This window comes from Megalops cyprinoides, chromosome 4 (genome assembly GCF_013368585.1).
Source record: "Megalops cyprinoides isolate fMegCyp1 chromosome 4, fMegCyp1.pri, whole genome shotgun sequence".
NCBI lineage: Eukaryota > Metazoa > Chordata > Actinopteri > Elopiformes > Megalopidae > Megalops > Megalops cyprinoides.
The window spans coordinates 28458709-28479032 of record NC_050586.1 but is presented as its reverse complement, the minus strand read 5'-3'; the positions used below and the strand labels follow the sequence as shown (position 1 = coordinate 28479032).

At 44.7% G+C, this 20324-nt stretch overlaps 1 protein-coding gene across 1 annotated transcript; it reads left to right on the top strand.

Annotated features, from left to right (window-relative positions):
* Nucleotides 1-654: 654 nt before the first annotated feature.
* ptar1 (protein prenyltransferase alpha subunit repeat containing 1) lies at nt 655-20324 on the top strand. The gene is made up of 7 exons (XM_036527201.1): nt 655-752; nt 3095-3264; nt 5228-5294; nt 7738-7842; nt 10710-10926; nt 11513-11826; nt 14779-20324. The coding sequence occupies exons 1-7, from the start codon at nt 667-669 to the stop codon at nt 15110-15112; spliced, it is 1293 nt and encodes a 430-aa protein (XP_036383094.1). The 5' UTR covers nt 655-666; the 3' UTR covers nt 15113-20324.

Below are 20324 nucleotides of genomic sequence, written 5' to 3'. Positions count from 1 at the left end.
ATATATACCTTACCAAATCTCGTGCCGTGCCATAGAGCAATTTCACAAAAAATGATAATAATAATAATAATGATAGTAGTAGTAGTAATAAAATTAAGAATGTCAAGAAGAGTTAAAAACCTTCACTTTTCTGAATCAATAATATCAATTCATCAACATTTGATAAGATGAATGTTAAGTTTGTTTAAAGTTATTTATTTGTGTTATATTGATTTTGAATAAATATATTTGCATCATGCTGCAGGTACATAATGAGTCGGAGCTCTTTATTGACCAGCTAAAACAGGGTAAGTAGACAGGCAAGTGAAAACGCGCAGCATTGATCTAAACCGGTTTACGCATGTAATCGGAGCAGATTCATTAGCTTTTATATCATATAGAGAGAGGGAAAGGTATGTTTCCCCTGTGAGCTTGGCCAAATAACGTGTGGTAGAGCGAATCTGCGCAGCGTCAGCTTCTCACTGATGCCCGTGAGTAAAACGGAAGATTTGTGTGACATATACATGACCCACTGCCTGGAGGCGTTCTTTGACGTTCCACCATGCTGCAGCTTTCCGATTGGGGCAGGGGCGACTGAACACTATAATGGGCGGGGCCATGCTTCCTTGGCCGTTACCCGGATGTGGATGTAACGCGCTGTAGTTGACATCATTGGCGCTCTGAAAAATGGCAGAGTCGGAAGAGGAGGTGGACGTTTTGGTACAGAGAGTTGTAAAAGATATCAACAACGCCTTCAAGAAGAATCCCAACATGTAAGTATAAACCTGAATAAATAAGGGTACGTCTTTATTGAAAACATTGCACGGTACGTGTTGCTAACGAGTTATAGCCGGCAAGCAACAACTAGGGGGCTAGCTACCCAAAGCAAGCTAAGCGTGGATATGGATCGAAACGCTAGCTTTGCTGGCTGGCTAAAAAGCCCGAAAACGGCAATGCCAATGCAAGCGAACGGTGTGGGCTAGCTGGGGCAGTTTTGGGTGGATGTGGCTGGCTAGCTAGACTCTAGGTAGCTATCAAAAGAAAGTTGCACAACAACTTGGTGCCCAAAGAGTAAACACCTCGCTGGCTATCTTAACATAGGTAACTGGGTGCTGCAACCAACGTAGCCAGCTGGTTAGCTAACGTTAGCTATTTAAGGTTGATGTCCAGTGACCTGACGTTAGCTAGCTGGGTTGCTTGCTAAGTAGCCGGCAGCCGAGGTTGTTAGCAAAGCCCGCTATGCAGTGTCCTGTGAGATTTTCAGTATTCGAAATAAATGGTTTCTAGTTCGCTAACTGGTGACATTTAGTTGAACACAGCATATGCCAAGCGAGTTACTCAACTAGCTTGTCTGATAGCCGAAGATCGCAACTCCTCGTGACTTGCTTCCCGCTGCCGTTACTTGTGCGTAAACTGGCGAGCTTAGTTGTTACGTCCCGATGATACCCAGGTAAGCACCTAAGTGTCACCGAACTTATTTAGCTAGCTAACTAACTAATTTCAAAGCTAACAATAAAATAAAGTTTCTGTAGCAGATTCTGTGGAACATTTTGTTCCTTGTAGTTAGGTAACTGTGATGCTAGCTGATAATTTTGTTTATAGTTGTCATATCACAAGTCATCCTGGAAAGTGTTTCTATTGTTATTTAAGAACATTGTAGAGCGATATGTAGAGAACTAACGTTACAGGTTGGACCACATTAACACTGACTTTGCTTGTGTAGTTATGACCTATTTGAAAAGCAAGTCTTAACATTCAGAGCCAGTTGGGTGGGTGCTGTGCTCGTGTTTCATGCGAATGCGTTGAGATTCTTTAGCTTCTCCATTACTGCAGAAATAAAACATTTTATGTGCTATTGTGCTGTGAATCTCAGGTTATAGGCTAAATCTAATATGTGTTGTCATAACAGAGAAGAATGAGCCGAAGATTGCGCGCACAGGCACAGATTATAGCTCCGGCATATTTTCACAGCTGTCTGTACAAATGGGGGAAATAGCTCCGTCGTCTGTTACTCGCAATCCATTAAGCGTTTGTCACACAAGTGAAAATAACCATGTAGCCACGAGTGCCCACTTAATGCAAGTGGTCACGTCCCCAAGAGATGCTCAATAATTGATTGGGGGACAGACCCACTCATGAAAATTGAGAAACCTTTTTCAAAAGAGAAAAAGAAACCCTTTTCAACCTTTTCAATCCTCTGAAAAGAAAACAAAAATGAAATGGGGCTGGTATTTTCCTGGTCTTGGGTTTCTGACTTTCAGCTGCATATCAGCCATAGAAAATATGCAGGACCACAGCCTTTGTTCTCTGAGTATTTTGATGTAGGACAGTGTCATTGCACCAGAGTTGAGAAATCCCCCCCACCTCCAAATCCTGCCAATCTTGTGAGTTGTGACCCATCCCAAAGGTCACATCTTATTCCTGTTATGTGCTGTGCTTCTGCCAAAGAGGTCAAATGTGTCCCCTTACTTGTTAAGTTTGGAGCTTGTTTGATCTTTACTTCAAATTGACGATGGTAAGATAGAAGGATCCATGTGGTACAAAGATTAGTGCATCTCCATATAACCTGCTCTAAATTCATGGACTGTGTCCATGAAGAAGCAGTTATTTTTTTTGAATATTCAGTACTGTTTGTGCTGACCGTAAACTTGTGTGAGTTTTGTGTGAAAGTCTTGTTTGCGTGTCCTTTGTAAAAGCTGATCTGTACAATAAAGACCAATCCAAAAGTGCAGCAAAAATGTACAGATTGTGATGTCTGTGAACACAAGCAGACTGTAAGCCCAGGGTGGACACAAACCGGTTTCGGCAGTCTCCTCTGCATTGCAAGGGTGGGAGGTGTCCCTGTTCCGACTGCTTGAGTGAAGCAGACTCAGTGTGCGTTATGCAGTGAAGTTTATTTGGGGAGGTGCTGTGGGGGGTGTGTTGGGTTTGACCAGAAGAAGTAGCCTTAGAAATGGTAGTGTCACTTATTTGCTTACACATGTACTCACACTCTGAAGACTGGCTGAGTGAGTGAGTGAGGGGGGGGGGGGGGTGACCAGCAAACCAGTTGCAGTCCGTTAACACTTTTCTCTCCATTCCCTTGTGTGTGCGTGTGTGTCTCTCATCTCCGCAGCAATGAGATAGGCCTCATTCCTTGCCCAGAAGCCAGGTACAACCGCAGCCCCATCGTCCTGGTGGAGAACAACCTGGGCGTGGAGAGCTGGTGCGTGAAGTTCCTCCTGCCTTACGTCCACAACAAGCTCCTGCTCTACAGACAGCGCAAGCAGTGGCTGGACCGGGACGGTGAGACACGTCTCCCCCACCTCCTTTCTCCAGCTTTTTTTTATTACCTTTCCTTTTTTTCAATACTCAGGAGGGTATAAAATTACATCAGAACAAACAGACCGAAATAGGACGGATGGAGGGAGATGGAAAGTAGAAAAAAGGAAAAAAAAAAAAAGAGCGTGGAGACAGAAATAGGCAGAGCAGAGCGCAGCTGGGGAGGAGGCCGCTGAGAGACGTCTTTAATGGACGTGCGTCAGCGTGCAGCCGGCGTGGTCTGCCCTTCACATCAAAGCACGAGCCCCTTCCGGTGCCGCTCGTATGCTTAGCGCAGACATTCAAAAGCAGCAGCTCTTTCTTATTTGGTCAGACAGTCTTATTGTTGTTAGTGATCTGATGGAAGAAAGTGATCTGATGTGTTGCTTTGGCAGATTCGGGATGGTGCATTAGAGAGAGTTCCAGATGGGACAGATTATAGCTTGTCATTGTGGAGGACTGTGTGTTTTAATCGTCTTAAAGCCACACCACTGCATGTTATGTTGAATTACATGGCCTGTGTGCAGCCTTCACTTTCTCAGGGCATGCTTGAAATGGCAAGGAGGTGGCAAAGGTCTCTGTGAGCATTTGGGAATGCCGGATTCTCAGTGGTTGTGAGTGCAGGTCTATCTCGGTGTCTGCAAACACTGGTCACTCTCTGTGTCTGTGAGAGCTGGTCTCTCTCAGTATCTGCAACTGCAGGTCCTTCATGAATGTCTACAGGCGAAGATCTGTGTTGAAAGGGTGAAGAGGAGCCACAAAAGGGCATTTGAATAGCAGAGATGCATGGCCTCAAAGTGACACCGTGAGTCTGTTTGATGAGGCAGCAGTGGCACACGTTGGGTGGACAGAGCAGCTGAGGGAGAGGCTGCAGGATTCCCGGCCAGTGTTTGAAAAACTCCCAGAATGCCCCTGTTGTCGGTGCTGTGAAAGGGTCTTAAAGAATAAGATTGTCAATGTCTGCGTAGCTTCCATGCCTTCAATGTATGGGCAAAGCTGTGTTTTTCTTTAGGTGGCCAGGGTGAGAGACTTATAATTGGTGAATAGAGCAGGGAAGTGAAAATCTATTGGTGGAAAAGAAACTGAAGTGCACTTCTATTGGTGAAATTTCAGGTTCTACTCATCTAAGCATACATATCCCCTATACTCTTATTGTAACCATAAAATAAAATGGTTATGCCTTATGACTGGAAAGACAGAAAAGCTAACTGTCGGCATCTGTGCATTCAAGTGGTTTTATATTAAATTACTGAGTTTTGAAATGGTAATAAAGGGATAGTCTTTGGTTCTGGGTTTTACAGCTTTAATCAGAGGAGGTGGAGCTTGTGGGCTTAAGAAACATTAATAAATGAGAGATGAGATCACTTTAAAGAAGATATGGAAGAAGCACATTTGTGCTTTCTGAGTAGTTTTATTTCGGTAATGCCATCCTGGGGAATTAGATGAACTACCCTAGTTTCACTCTGTGAAGTTCCCGAAAGCATTTTAGGTTTGCACTTTTAATTTAGCTGCGTGATACCTCAGTGCATTTTCTCTGTGTGTTTTATGGTAAATTAATAACCGCTGTTAAAAAGGTGATAGTGCAGTTGGTCACACTGATGTGCTGAATGATTTAAAGTTCCTAGTGCATTATGGGGCTGTAGTGGGATGATGGTTTGGGAGATTTCTGCTGCCGTACATTCAGAATGGCCACGTTTGATTGGTCCAGTCCAGTACGATATCCTGAACAGAGAGGGATGACAGGCACTGGTGACATGCTGTTCTGTAAACACAGAGAGTTTTGGCATAAATAAAGCATTACATTTTCATTTCGAAGACAACCTTTTTATTGAACACTGTAAAATGTGTGTCTCTGCCTTCCCTGTAGTTACATTGAATAACTAGATCGGATGTATTAATATCTCTGTCTCACTGTCTGTCTGTCTCTATCTCTCTGTCTGTCTCTCAGCTCTGGTAGACATCACCTGCACATTGCTGCTCTTGAACCCAGACTTCACTACTGCTTGGAATGTCAGGTAGGTGAAAGGTCACACTGCGAAGGTCAGGGCTGCATTGATCCAGCGTTCACACACTGGATGACACCAAATCCATTTCAAGGAAACACCGATTCTGTTATAGATGCTTTCGGTCTCCCTTTAGCCAAAGTGAATATGATTTCATTAGGTACAATATAGTTATATAGAAATTCTGATGTGTAGGATAAAATTGTAGTTTCAAGGGTCGGTTTTGTCTTTATCTCTAGGATAGGGTTCAGATTTCATGTACTCCCAAGCTTGGTTGTAACATGCAGACGAACACTAAAGAAATCTGCATGTTTGGTCTTGTGTTTGTGTACTGAAAGCAGGCAGGTTTGCTGCTGGTCAGGGGTGTAGAGGCTGTGAGAGGCAGGTCCCTGATGCTATCTTCAGCATTGCACACAGTATGCTTGTCTGCTTTGTGCGGTAGTGTTACATCAGATTGCAGCAACACATCTATATTCTGTTAATCCAGAAAGAAATAAAATCCTCTTCTTTTGCCCTGCTTAGCAGTGTTGCATAATGCACACTGTACTTGAGTGGTGTAAACTCACTGCTTAAAGTTTTTAATAATTTTTTTTATTGCCATTTGCTTGTTAATGAAAACCTACCTATTTTAGGGCCCATAAATACATTGCATTGCTTCAAAAATTGGAACTGTGGAAATCATTGCTATGAAATTTAATTTCGTGTTTGCAGTTGCGCTCATTAGTCCATTCATAAATCTGAGCTCAGCCCCATGCCGCCCCCCCCCCAGCTTCATTCTGTTCAGCGCGGCTTTGAATTTGTCCCCTAATGAATGGTTTTTAAAAGCCCTCTCAGTGTTTGTGGAGTCAGTAATGGAGTATCTCAGGGCTTGGTCTGTGTGTGTCAGACAGCAGTGTGGTGGTGTGTAAGAGGCTGCCTCACACCTCAGCCACCTCCTCAGCGCAGCGCCCTGCCCATGGCGGAGCCCTGGCCTCTATCCTTCATTAAGAGCACAGCTTCTGCGCCACACTGAATGAGAGGCCTGGTAACGACGGGTGCTCACCACTGCCCAGCAGTCAGTGTTTGGCGTGCAGAATAGGCAGCTCTCGACCTCACAGCGCTGCCTTTGGGGGAAAAAGCTTGCCCTTCCAGGCTGGTTGGTTATTTATTTTGTGCCACTGATTGAAGTGACTGCAGCTCCGATTAAACCCATTTATGTGTCATCGTTTTATACAAAGTGGCAACCATGACCTCTGGTCATGCTTCGGTCCAAATATTGCCATTAAGGCGATCGGATCGCTTTAAAAGGTGTCTAGGTGTCTACTGTATCCAGGTGACTGTGAGCTCAACTGGCGCTTTAGGCTGGGTAGGGTCATATTGGGACAGGCGCAGTTAAGATGTGAGCAGGAAGTTCTGTCCTCCCGTTCTCACGGAAGCGCCTATATGCGGATTCTGTCACGGCCGTGTGAAAGCAGCAGCGGCATACCCGGAGATCGCTCTGTACAAAAGCAGCCTCATCTCTGCAGCTCTGAGAACACGAAACAAGCTGTCGGCTGTTTTTAAGCATAATTCACGTGTTTTAAAATATTCATGTCATACTGCCAGTATGCAGTCATCACCAAAAATGACTGTATATGCTGTCTCAGAGATGTGTTTGTGTTGGGAAAAAGCGCACTTTCCCGTGTGCTTCCTGTTTCCTAAGTGAAAGGTAGACCATTTTTCAATGTTTTGCGCAGTTTACTTTTTAAATATAGTATCTGAATTAATCCAAACTAGTCCCACTAACTGTGTAAAACTAGTTAGTTGAACGGGATGGAATAACTGGTGGCTTTTACTTGCTGTTCACCTTAAACATTCCGTACCAATTTTAGAATATTTGAGTGAATGCTTGTACTCTTTTCTCCTTCATGGAAAAAAAAAAAAAAAAAAAAAAAAATTTTTTTAATGGGAAACTTAAGGACTTTCCTCATCCAAACTAAAAGTCACCCAGCTGAAAAAAATGTATTATTCATAGCTTTGAGCACTCATTTTAAAAAATGGACATGGGCCTAAAGTTGTATTTGGCATTTCAGTACTTTCTCAAGGGGCTGAAACTGTCAACATAGAAGAGAAAAGTTCATTTATAATTGTAATGAAAGCATAGATTTAAAAAAAGACTTGCCAATTCCTTGTGAAGCCATATTGATTAGAAAGGAGGGTATGATTGCACTGTGGTATTTCTTGAGGCCAAACTAAAGTAACACGATTTTGTGTGGGACAGTAGGTGGCCTGTGAAACAACAAATAAGTGACAACTGTTTTGCAGTAACCATAGCATTACTGCCCCTACGGGGCTGTTGGCCATATTCCCGCAGGACTGACACTGATTCTACAGACAGGGGACAGTGGCTGTGTGACTGGAGAGCAGATTGTGGTTGAGTTGCAGAGCTCTTGGGGTTGGAAGCACTGGAACCCTTGTCCTTTTTCCCCTCTTTTAGGAAGGAGCTGGTGCAATGCGGGGTCCTGAACCCAGAGAGGGACCTATACCTGGGCAAGCTCGCGCTGACCAAGTTCCCCAAAAGCCCAGAGACCTGGATCCACAGGTGGGGGGAGCTTGGTGTGGTCGGCTTTTTGGGCCTGTCTCTCTGTGTCTGTCCGTGTGAGTGTCCATGTCTCTATGTGTGTGTTTGCATGTCTGTGTGTCATCATGTTTGTATGCATGTGCATGTGTATGCATATGGGTGTCCTAGTGTGTGAGTCTAAATCTGTGTGTGCACATGTGGGCCACTGACATCTTATCCATTTCCTGCTGTAGACTTGCAGTAGTTAGTAATCTTTGAACAGTACCTAGAACCATGTGGTTCTGAGACAAGAGCAGGTGGAATTGGATTTGGATCCCAGGGGCAATGCTGCTTTACCCATATCATGCTCTGGAGAGATCTTGCTAATCCGAGGTGCTAAATGAAGTAAGTAGAACTCAGAAGTTAGAAAGTAGCCACAATAGTCCCAGTGACGTGTTGCTAAAAAATGGAGCATATTTTACTGGGTTGGAGGCAGTCTTTTTAAAGAGGGCAGTTAATACTTGGTCGAAAAGAAGCCTTTATCGTACTGTCATATCCACACGAATGAACGCCCTATGTGGGCAGGAATCTGACAGCACTGAGCTTTGGCTATAGTAGCCCTCATCTTGGCATGTCTGCAGGAAATCACTGCCAAGCAAAACTGTGGTAATGAAGATTATGGTAAATATCACAGTGAATCTTTCAGTGAAAGATTCATTACAGGCTCGTTAGGGGTAAACCGGCCTGAGCACCGCTGAATCAGGTGGCAATGAAGAGAGTGGCTTTGTGTGTCATTGAAGACTTTGTGGCATTTGCATTAATGGTTGCGGTAAAAGAAAAAAAAAAGTTTAGAAGAATTAACCTAAATGCTGTATTCCTGATCAAGTTGGGGCATGAAAGTTCATTTTGACCATTAGTGCTAGATCTAATGATTGGTGAGGTCTTAAGCAGGTGGAGTGTTGTCAAGTTGAAAGATGATTTTATGCTGTATCTAGCTGTCAGCTGTATGTTTTATCATTGATCTGTGGAATGATTGGTCTCCTGAAGTCAGAGTACATGAAATAAACGGTGATCATTTCACTGATGCATTCTGGTGGTAAAGGGAAGCACATTTTCACAGTAACTTTGTCAAGCTGACCAGTCCTTCACAGAGCGCCAGAAGCTATTCATCCTTGAACACTAACTGAGTGCATTTATGCCTGCACAAACGCTGTTGAGAGTGAGAAATTTTTGTTGAAGGGAAAAAAAAAATGTTTAAAGAAACACTTAAACGCACCATAGTAGTAACAGCTGTAAATACATTCGCGTTCAGAAGTGTAGAGGTAAAGTGCTCTCTGCAATCTCTCTCTCTGTGAATTCCCATGGTGTAAAATCAGGCATCCAGAAAGTCTGTCTGAAATATTAATGATAAAGTGCAGTTATGTAATTTGAAGGCAGGGTCGGCAGAACTAGGGCATTTTTCTTTTCCTTTTTCAAGAAGTCGTCCGAGGATGAAGATGCTGGCTCCGTTACTCTTCAGCAAGAGCTGATGTGATTGGGTGCAGAGTGGATCAGACGAGATGCCCATATCTCCCTCTCTCTCTGTCAGTCTCGCCCTCTCTCTGTCACATGACTGCCCTGTGACACAGACCTACGGCTCCTCAGGGCAAGCTGTGCACGCTCTGAGTCAGGGCTAGCAGAGAGAGATTGTTATTTAGAGCAGGCATAAGCCAGGGAAATGATCCGAATCATTATTATGTCAACAACAAGATAAAGCGAAGCCCTTCTTCTACTCTGTAATGTGTCTTCTTGTTGCAGTGCACACTAAAAGAAGATGCATCATCCCTCCCTCATTTACATGACAATCCCTCAGTGTGCAGTGGCAGCGCGGCCAGGATTGTCACCGAATTTTGATTGTTAATTGACATAGATGTCATTGTTAGGTGTGAAAGTCATTTTATGCATGGCTGAGCATTCCACATGTGAGGAGGGAGTCCGTAACACAACGCACAGAAATAAGTCTCGTCATTAGGGGCCTTTATATGGCACCGAAACAAAATAAATAGGTTCTTAAGACCTTATTTGACACTTGCTTCAAAATGGATTTAGCGCCGCTTAGAGGAGATTCACTGAGCTCTCCGCCAGTGCTGTGTGTTCCCCGCTCAGTGGTTATTCATGAATTCCCCATTATTTTATTTATTTATGCATTCATTTATTCATATTTTTCCCCGTTCCCTGCAGGCCCCTTTTTAAAGCGTCTCCCCATTACGGATGCTGCAGTCCCCTGTGGGAGAGTGTGTTTTATCATCTCCCATTTAATTTTCCCTTTCATAACGTCCTGCTCACTGCTCCTTCTTATTGTGGTAGCATGGTCCAACCTCCTCACCGTAAACCTCTGCTTTTAATGTGAATTCTTTAAACAAGCTTACAACAAGTTTAGTCTGTCTTCATTCTGAGTTGCACATCGTTATTGTTCATGTTTATTAAATGCATTATTTTGTGAAACCCACCTGATGTTCTTGCAGTGTTGCCAGGAGTTGCCTGAGTGGGCAAAATGCAGTTACAATGACTTACAATTTGCTGTGGCTCTGACCAATGATATCTTAACATTCGTGATGCTGTGCTTAGGATCTGATCATATGTATCAGTATACATACACATGACTAGTTGCAGTTGATCTGACCATAGATATGGGATTTATGAAGAGAACGATTTGCCATGGATATGAAAGTACGGTACCTTTCTAGATCCAGGAGTAGCTTATTTTTCTTGCTTTGCTAGTACAAGCGAGGCGCACTGGAAATCCCCGTGGGGAGGTGGAGTGTTGTGTGGTTTGATGTGGAGCAGAGACTGCAGTAATGTGCTGGTGGGGGGATGCATGGGCCGGGGGGCTGAGCGGGGTGCTGAGCGGGGTGCTGCGTGTCCCGCAGGCGCTGGGTGCTGCAGCAGGTGCTGCGGGAGTGCTGTCCGCAGGGCGAGGCGGAGCGGGGCGAGGGCGAGGGGACGCCCCAGGCGGAAAGGCTGCAGAGGATCCTGCAGGAGGAGATGAAGGTGTGCACCGAGGCCGCCGGGCGTTACCCCAGCAACTACAACGCCTGGTCCCACCGCATCTGGGTCCTGCAGAACATGGCCAAGGGCAACCTGAAGGTACCTGTCCTGAGAGACCCGTTAATCAATCACTGTCTCTCACACGCACACTGACACCTGTCAGTCAGTCACCATCTCACACACAGAGGCTACTGTCAATCAATCACTATCTCACACACAATCAGTATATTACACACACTCACCCCTGTCAGTCAGTCACTATCTCACTAAATCATTATCTTACACACTGAGACCTATCAGTCATTCACTATCTCATGCACGTACTGAGACCTGTCAATCAGTGCTTGTTGTATGCACACATGAAAACGCACTTTGACGTTCCTATAGATAAAATGACCTTTAAAAAATGCTTGGTTGGGTTTTAAAAAAGTGTAAATTCTAATTACATGTACGTACTAAATGACAGATGTTATTGTTAACATACAATGCTACCTCCCTGTAGTCTCAGTCTTCCTGTAGAAGTTAGTAGGCTTGCAGATGTTGACTGCTTTAAGCAGAGGCTCAGAAGCACTTGATTGCCTTGTGTGCTCTGTGTGTGTTCAGGGCATTGTATGATGCAGTCCTTTGAAATGCACAGCAGGTAGCAGAATGCCAACGGGCCCATTAAACCCTGCATATCCTGCAGATTCTCCACGACGAGCTGTCCTCCATGAAGCTGTGGGTGTCCATGCACGTGTCCGACCACAGCGGCTTCCACTACCGCCAGTTCCTGCTGAAGTCCCTGGTGGGGGAGCTGAGCCAGGCGGCGGAGCGGGCGTCGGCCCGTCCGCCCCACCCCTCGCCCGACCCGCACTACGCCCACCGGGCCAACGGCGAGGGCGCGGCCGGCGGTGACGAGCGCCAGAGGAGCGCCGTGTCTGAGCTGTTCGAGGAGGAGATGGAGCTCTGCACGGACCTGATCGAGTCATACCCGGGACACGAAACACTGTGGTGTCACAGGTGAGTCTGCTCCCAACCTAACCCAGTCACTCACACCTAGGGCTGGGCAATGTGGACCAAAAATCATATCTCCATATTTTTAGGCTGAATGGCGATACACAATATGTATCTCGGTCTTTTCTGCAAAGTGGCCTAAATGTTCAGTTGTAAGTCAAAGCCACATGTGAGATGTCACAAGCACTTTTATCAAAACAGACTGTGATCAAAATAAAATACAAAGACAGGGTTTCCTTCCCTGTTTGAAAGTATACAGCTGCAAAATATGTAAATGAAAAATTATATAAAATAGCCTATATTAAATAAAAATAGGCCTATCTGTGAATGCTCCTTCATTTGTTTTCAGCAACAATAACAGACTGATTAAAATAGAGTACAATTACAGGTTTTCCTCTCTTGCTTAACAAAACACAGCTGGGCAAATAACAATCAAAATGTAAACAGAACAAAAATAACAGGCCTACCCTGTTTGAAAATATACAGCTGCACAACATATGAACATGTAAATGAAAAAATATACAGGCCTAAAATAAATAGCCTATATTACATTAAAATAGGTTTATAAGTTTAGGTAGCATTTTCTGATAAGGTATTTCAGGTATATCAGAACATTCTATGGTTATATCCTGGTAGTCTTTTCTGATAAGGTTTAGAATATCAAAATATGCTATTTAAAAGTTTTACATTGGTATTGATTAGAGTGTGTTGATGGACAAACTAGACTACAGATTTACATGTCAGCGTGTAAATTAGACTGTCGAAATACATACAGTTTATGTGATGGATAAATTGTAAGTAGGCTATGTGTATTACTAACCCTTTCGCGCATACGGTCACACCAGTGTGATTAGCCACTAGATTGGAGAAATTCTAGCTAATTTTAGCTTTGAGGAGACAATGATTTAACTCAAAAAAGTATAGCAAATGCTAACTGAAAAAAATGAGAACCTTAATAATGCTAATGAAAACATAACAAACTATGTAACATAATGCACGCTACATAGCATAAAAATTAAGTTACGTGCGAAAGTGTTCAAATTTACTTGAAGGCATTTTCGAAATTGTTGTTGGATGCTTTCATGAAAACAATAATGTAATTGGCTTAGAACTATTTTCTGATAACGTACAAAAGAATTATTAATTTTTTGGCTTCTAAGGTAGCACAACCTACTTGCAGTAGTATGTCTCGATAGGGTAGCAAAGATCGATACATATGACTATCAGTCTACGCTACAGTAGGACATTTCGATAAGGTAGGACAAATCGACAGAACACCGGGTTTGCGCGCAGATGCAGAGGGAGAGTGGGGGTGGGGTTGCGTGGAGAGTGTGAGAGAGGAGAGATGCAAACACTGGCACAGCTTTGCGGAAGAAACGGGTTATGTAACGCAGACTATATCAATATAAATGGTATTGTCTCATCCTAAATCATGTTTGAAAATATATCGATATACCTTAAAAAGCCGATATACCGCCAAGCCCTACTCAGACCCCATCCTGATCCTAGCTGGATCTGGCTCTGAATTGAGTTCGACCCCATTAGATCATAGTCAGACCCAATCCTGATTCGAGTTAGACCCTATTATGATCATAGTCAGACCTGGTTCTGATTTGAGCTGGGCCCTGTCATGATCATAGTCATACCCGGTCCTGATCCTAGTCAGGCCCAACTCACAAAACCCAGTCACGTCTTGGCTGAGTCACCCATCTCTCCTCGAGAGGGAAGCGGTGCTTTATGACCGCTGGGCTCAGGGCTAGGTCTCTCTGGTGAATCAGCGTTTCTGGATCTGCCTCATGGCGTGATGGAGCACTGTATAGCGCAGTGAGGAAGGATCCGGAAGAGTGATTTTTCTCTCCGTCTCAGTAAAATGCAGCTGGTGCCAGGCTCGCCTCTGTGCCTTTATGGTTTCGCATGGTGAGAGAAACCGCACTGCAAGGGGCCGCTGATTTATGGCGATTAGCATGCCAGTTAGCAGTTTCTTAATCTCCCCTCAGCCGCTCAGAGGGACAGTCACAGACATTGCGGCTGGTCTGTACTGTTTAATGTTTCTCAAATCTTGTAAATTTTTTATTGAGGCACTGCCGCTTAGGCTACAGCTAAACACTCAGGTGGGGAACATTGATTGCCAGCAGTCTTTTGTATTAAAAAACAGCAGTGGTGTGGCAGGGTGAAGTGTTTCAGTGTAAGATGGAAAGCTCATGAATGGTGGGTGTTCTGAACTCCAGCTCCTCCTGTGTTCAGATGCATTGCCTAGTTCCACTTCTTTGTCCTTGAGAATCAGCTTCACGTCAAACTGTGGTCAGTCCTCCTAGTTCCATCCACATCAGTTACTGTCTGCTTACTGCCAAACTGCAGCCTGTCTGATTTTACAGGCAAACCAGACTCTAGCTTGAAATAAACTAATAAAAGGTTCTTCTGTAAAATTGTATCTTAAAAAATACAAGGTTGACAGACCTTGTGTGCCTCATTTCTTTAACCAAACGCTTTTGCAGAGGAAGAGTGTTTTGCTACCCTCGCTTCAAGGAGTATGCCGTTTGCTTGTCTGTCTATCTGTCCATATCAAAGAGATGCAGTAACAAGGTTTTCCCACTAGAGGTCGAGTGTGAATCGGTGAGTCAGCAGCTTCTGATGACTGGTTTTCTCGTTGCAGCACCCCTGGTGCTTCTTCAGAAGGATAAAAAGGAGAATGTTTGGTACCCGATTGTTACCTAAATACGGCACTGTGATGGGGGTCATGAAGGGGGGTCATGTCTGTGATTTGCTGATTTGAACCAGTCGTAGTGTTCTACTGTGAGGTCAGTTGAGAGAGAGGACATGTTAGCTCCGTGCATGATGGATTTCCTGGAGCTTCGCTGTCCCATCATTCAGGCAGGCTGTAGCAGGTCCCACGGGGGAGAGGGAGCAGGGAGGCAGTGAGGCCTGGCATTGACTGGAGACCCTGTTTTTCCATGACAGGCGGCACGCCTTCTTCCTCTGGTACCACTGGAGGAGGGAGGTGTCCCAGAACGGCACTCATCTCAACCACGCCGACGAGTCAAGCCCACTGTGCCACCCCGCGGGAGGTGGGGAGGGCGGGGCCATGGACGTGGACGGGGCTCCGGAGGGGGGCAAGCAGGGGGGCTACACCCGGGACAGCAAGCGCCTGAAGAGGGGTCCCCTCCACCCCTGCCCCGGGCTACCGTCCGAGCACAGCTTCATCGCCAAAACCCTCAGCAGCTGCCGCAGCCCTGAGCAGAGCCGCTTTGCTGCCGCCTACAGGAAGTGGCTGGACTCTGTGATAGGTCAGTAACGTGCGAAGCACTCCGCCCACAGGAAGTGGCTGGACCCTCTGATAGGTCAGTGACGTGTGATGTTTCCGTCTGCAAGGGTGCGGCTGGACTCTCGATAGGTCAGGTCAGTAACCCCTCCCCCGACCCCGGTGAACCTGGCCCGTGGGAAATGGCCGGACTCTGTGATTGGTCAGCCATGGTCCGCCAGGGCTAGATTCCCCTTCATAATGAAAATCCGTGTCCAGTGTTTTCTCAGACAAAGGCATTTCCGCCAAACAGGCGTGTTAGCCTTCGTCAAGGTACTTCAATACCTCAGGGCTCTCTCTCTCAGTCTGTAACGAGCACTTCAGCCACTTTCACACGACCACTTGAGATTTGTTTTTGATTCTACATGTTTTACTTCTTCATTTAGTTTTTTTTTGTTAAGTCTTCCAGAAAGAACCGATTGTTGTAGAATTGACAAAGGACGCTAACACTAACTGGATGGTAGGCCGTTGAGTATTAAATACCTTTTCAGTCCTCATCCAGAAGCCTTTGGAAAGGTGTCCTTATCTGTATGTGTTTGTGTATGTGTGTGATGAAGAAAAATCCTATACATTTTCTGTTGGTTTAAACAATCTTGGAATCAACAAAACTGCTTTCACCATCGTTAAGCGTTTTTTCTGTGACAGTGTTTGAAGATGCATCTCATTACTAAGAAACTGTGTTCAGATTTTCACTGACAGATTTACCAATTATGAGGGAGCACAATCCACCATGGCCTGGGGCCGTTGAAAACTGAACAAGCAAAATTTTCCGTGGTTGAGCTTAAAAGTTGACATTTTATTGCGCTAACTTTCCTTTTGTTGTTGTTTTTTACCTGTCGGTTTATGGAAAGGAGGGGCTTTTACCTCTCCAGTGGGACAAGAAAAAAAACCTGATGGCAGTAAGGTTGCATACACGTTTCCATGAGCGAAGTCACAACGGTGATTTGCATTTTTAAATGACTCAAGATGCAGGTGTTCAGGTATAAATGATAACTAAAAAGCACAGACTTTTCAATTTTTAAGTGTATAATAATATTAATAATAAGTCACTGTCAAGCTAGGGTGATAAGATGGTGATTGATTATAGTAATAACATAAAGAACAGTGCTTGGCATTTAAGCACAGTGGGTACTTCTTTCGTTTTTGGTCTTATGTTTTTTTCCAGACAGTCACCTCTCCGTTGCATGGGTTTCCATTTTGAAGGGGAATTTTGGAGTCTTAAGCTTCCCTGATTTTCTTGAATTGACTCTCTCTCTGCACAGTCAGGCTTACCTGTGTTGTACTCTATGCACAGTCAAGCTCACAGTGCATTTGCCTGTGCTGTATGCTCTCTGTGCAGTCAAGCAGTGCATTTGCCTGTGCTGTATTCTCTGTGCGCAGTGAAGCAGTGCATTCGCCTGTGCTATAGTCTCTCTGTGCAGACAAGCTCACCTGTGCTGCACATACCCGCTGTTGGCTCTTTGCTCATACTTCGCTGCACTTTCACACCTACATGCTGACGCATTTTTATCCGACGGGTCTCCTCTTATTTCCAGCTCTGTTGCTCAGAGAACCCTGTCTGTGTGCGCTTCACTAAGGGGCTTGCCTTTACACACAGCGATCTTCACTAAGCTACTTACAGCAGCGTTTGGAATAGATCTGAGCAAAAAAAAAAAGAAAAAGAAAAAACACAAATAAAAAAGAGGAAAAAAAGTTGACTCTTCCTAAACCAGTCTTCTCTTGTTCTCTTTCTGCTGTAACACTTTCTTTTCTATCAAAAAATCTAGGCCATGTAGTGGAAGTGGGGATCTTGTTTTGTGTGTCAGAGGGTAATTTTTCCATTTAACACTATGAGCCAGATCTCCTTATCAAATATGGAAGTAATGCATAAGGTAAACGTTAGGCTATGTTACAATAATAGTTGTTACAATATCATATTGTCGGTCAGTTGTGTTATAACCTATCATAGTAGTGATTGTTTGTACAATATTTAGGCTGCCGGGATCTCAGGTCTGCTTATGCAAAGCCAGTGGAGAGTTAGCCGAGTGGAAGTGCATTTCAGTTTCATCTAGTACAGACGTGGCACACTGTTTCCACTGATTCACGCTCTTAACGCCTAGCTCACTCCCTCGTTCTCATAGATGTGTATGAAAAGGTTAGCTTTAGAAGCCTTCCTGCTGCATTGCTTTGGACCTGAACGCTAAAGTGCACTGTAGCAGACGCAACCTGCTGTCAGGCTATCATTTGTAAACTCCGTAGCCCTGTGGAACCAGAGTTGGTGGAACCGTATTCATTTTAACTGAGCCTCTGTTGTGCCTGACATGAGCAGTGGGAGAAGGTATTTGCTCTCTGGTAAATTCCAGAGGTCCCAGGCGTGCGTGTTGTTGCACAGAGTTGATGAGGTTGGTACCCTCGCTAAGGAGAGACAGGGCTGGGAAGTCCAGTTGTGGTCACTGTGGCTCCTGCCCTGTCTCCATATTTTGTGATTTATTTGTACAAGTATACCCCCCTCCCCTTTTCATTTATAAGTCCAAGTAGAGGGGCAGTGGGTTGTACTTTGGGGGGGGGGGGGTGAAAACACAAGGCCATGATGTCTGTAACTGCAAGGCTACCAGTCAGGTGTTTCCTTCAGGAATGCTGTAGAGATGGGCTGCCCATTCAGCATTGTGTGGGGGGGTCCCTCTTCAAGCGTGGCACACAATCATTCTCTGTGCAGGCTTTCTTCTTCTGGGAGTAGCAGGGCAGTCACGATGTTTGGGCGTGTCCTTTAGTGAAAGAGCCATTGCCACCACATCAGTGTCTTTAACCTGTCCATTTTCTAATGACTACGAGTGATGGACATTTTACATACAGCTCCGTGCTCTGAGAGCTGGGCCTGTACAGGGGCTGCAGACATTGCAACTAAACCAACTAATGTGTTAGGGGTATGCTTTGGTGTATACAGTAAAGTCAGAAAATATAACTTGAGAACCAGCTTTTCTTGTGGTTTGCCGAGCTCTGACTGGCCTGTCCAATACAAGTATTATATTTGTTCGAGTGAAACTGAATTTAAGACTAATAAAATGAGACTCAGTAGGGCAGTTTAGCAGTAATGTCTGGCACTGGCCTTTTGAGGTTTGGTGGGAAAGTTGCTCCAGGGGCCTGTTTCAGTACCTTGAGGATTCATTAAGATTTTAGTATGTCATCATGTAGAGATTACTCTGTATACATGGTAAACAAATGGACACTGGTACTGTTTTCTAGTAACCTCCCTCCAGGTCATTCTCTCTCTCACACACACAAGCACACACACACGCACATGTGTGCTTCGGCTCTTGTGAGATGAGGTCCAGTCTTAAAAAGCTAAAAATATGAAGGATTTTTACATGGAGGTAAAGCAGTCTGTGTGATCACAAGCTCCTCTCATTGTTTCCTGTGGAGAGGTCTCTCCACAGGAATCCAGCTCAGGACACAGCAGGTGTCAGGGCGTGGCAGTTACACGCAGCCACACAGTGGTGTGTGTGTCTCTTTGTCTTACCACGCCTCTGCTAAAGGACATTAACCCTTTCCTTTGCGTGCTGTCTGTTGCGTTCCATTCTGGAAATATCCCAGATCGTGAGATGACTGCATTTATTATGCATTTGGTCATTATACAAATGAGGAGGATTTGAAACAATTTTCCCCCTTTTCCATCCAACTTTCATGAGTGCCACTGGTAGAGTAGACTTGTCTTTCTGTGACCTTTGTCTTCACACAGGAGCTCAGGGTGTAGTCAATGCCAACCGACTATTGTCCACACTACAATTCCCATGGTGCACCAGGAAGCAAATACAGAGGATGTCATCATGTAAGCAACCCATAAGTGAAAATGGTGCAAAGAGGGGACCCTGGCAGACATACCCACCCCCTGTTCCGCTGCTGTGGGCTCCCGGTCACTGTCGGAACATGACACAGCTGGGCTCAGTCCTGTCCTGTAGTGCTCAGCCCACACAAGGAACACGTGCCTTAGCTGGCTGAGTCGCTCAGGAGCCATTCTGTGTGTTTATTGAGAGGCCAGACAGTTGAAAGCACCGAATTCTTTGGGATCCCATTTGTGTTGATGCCCTGCGTTATGTCTCATGATCACCCCAGTGCCCCCCATCACCACCCCACCCACTTTTATTTTGCTGTTGTTACTGTACCGAATCGGAACCGCTATGACTGACCAGCTGGACACTAATGTATAAACCTAAAAAACTGACAGATGGTGATGGGGAGACCACAGAATGGGGTAGTAGTTACATAAATAGCGGTGCTTGTCTCAAAGGGCGTTTGTTATGGAGCATCGCATCTCCTGCCTGAGGGCCACAGAACACCTTTGCCACACTTCCAGAACACTTCCCTGCTTTCAGAAACATTGTTAAAGCTAAATGCAGTCGTCATACTGATGTGAGTATTCGCAAATGCTTAGATCAAGCATACTGAAATATTGCAGCTGTTCTGTAGGCTACATGTTGGTCAGTGGTTTTTAGCCATGGTCCAGCTGAGTTCTTGTGTTTCTTTGAGCTGTTCACTGAATGGCTTATCTTTGACATGAGGGGTAGTTTTGACCTGAGGGTTGTCTGTTAGTACCTTGTGAAAGAAATGTGTAAATAGAGGGGTTCTTGTATGTATAAAGATACATTGGGGTGTCCTCAAATTTTTTTCTATTCATTTGTGCCCATGAAACAAATTAGTAGTCCAAATCGGTACTCGGCATAATTGGATAAGATTAATTTGCTGTTCAATTGGCTATTTTAGGGCCCAGAACAATTAAATGAAGAACTAATTAAGTTTTATCACGACAGCTACCCTAAATTTGTATTAAGGAGTGGATATTAGCAAAACATGTCAAATAAATGCCTTTTACTTGTACCTTTTTATTAGTACAAAAGCATCTCTAACAACACTTTTCCTTCACGCAGGACTCTGAGCTAATTAAATGTCAGGCGATGTTAAATACAGACCCGTGTTCAATTAACAACTCTGTCAAACCTAATTAATTAAAATGGACCAGAACAAAAAAAAACAATGCATGGTGCATTGGGTGGAGAAAACACTGACGTAGCTGAAGATGAAGACGCTTTCATTTCTGACCCTTCAGCAGGAGCGTCCTCAGACAGACAGGCACAGCCCTGATGGACGAAGGGAGCAGGAATGCCAGGAGAGGTCATTACAAACCTAATTCAAATGCAGCCTTATCCAGTTGATTCATTTGAATGCAGCTCAC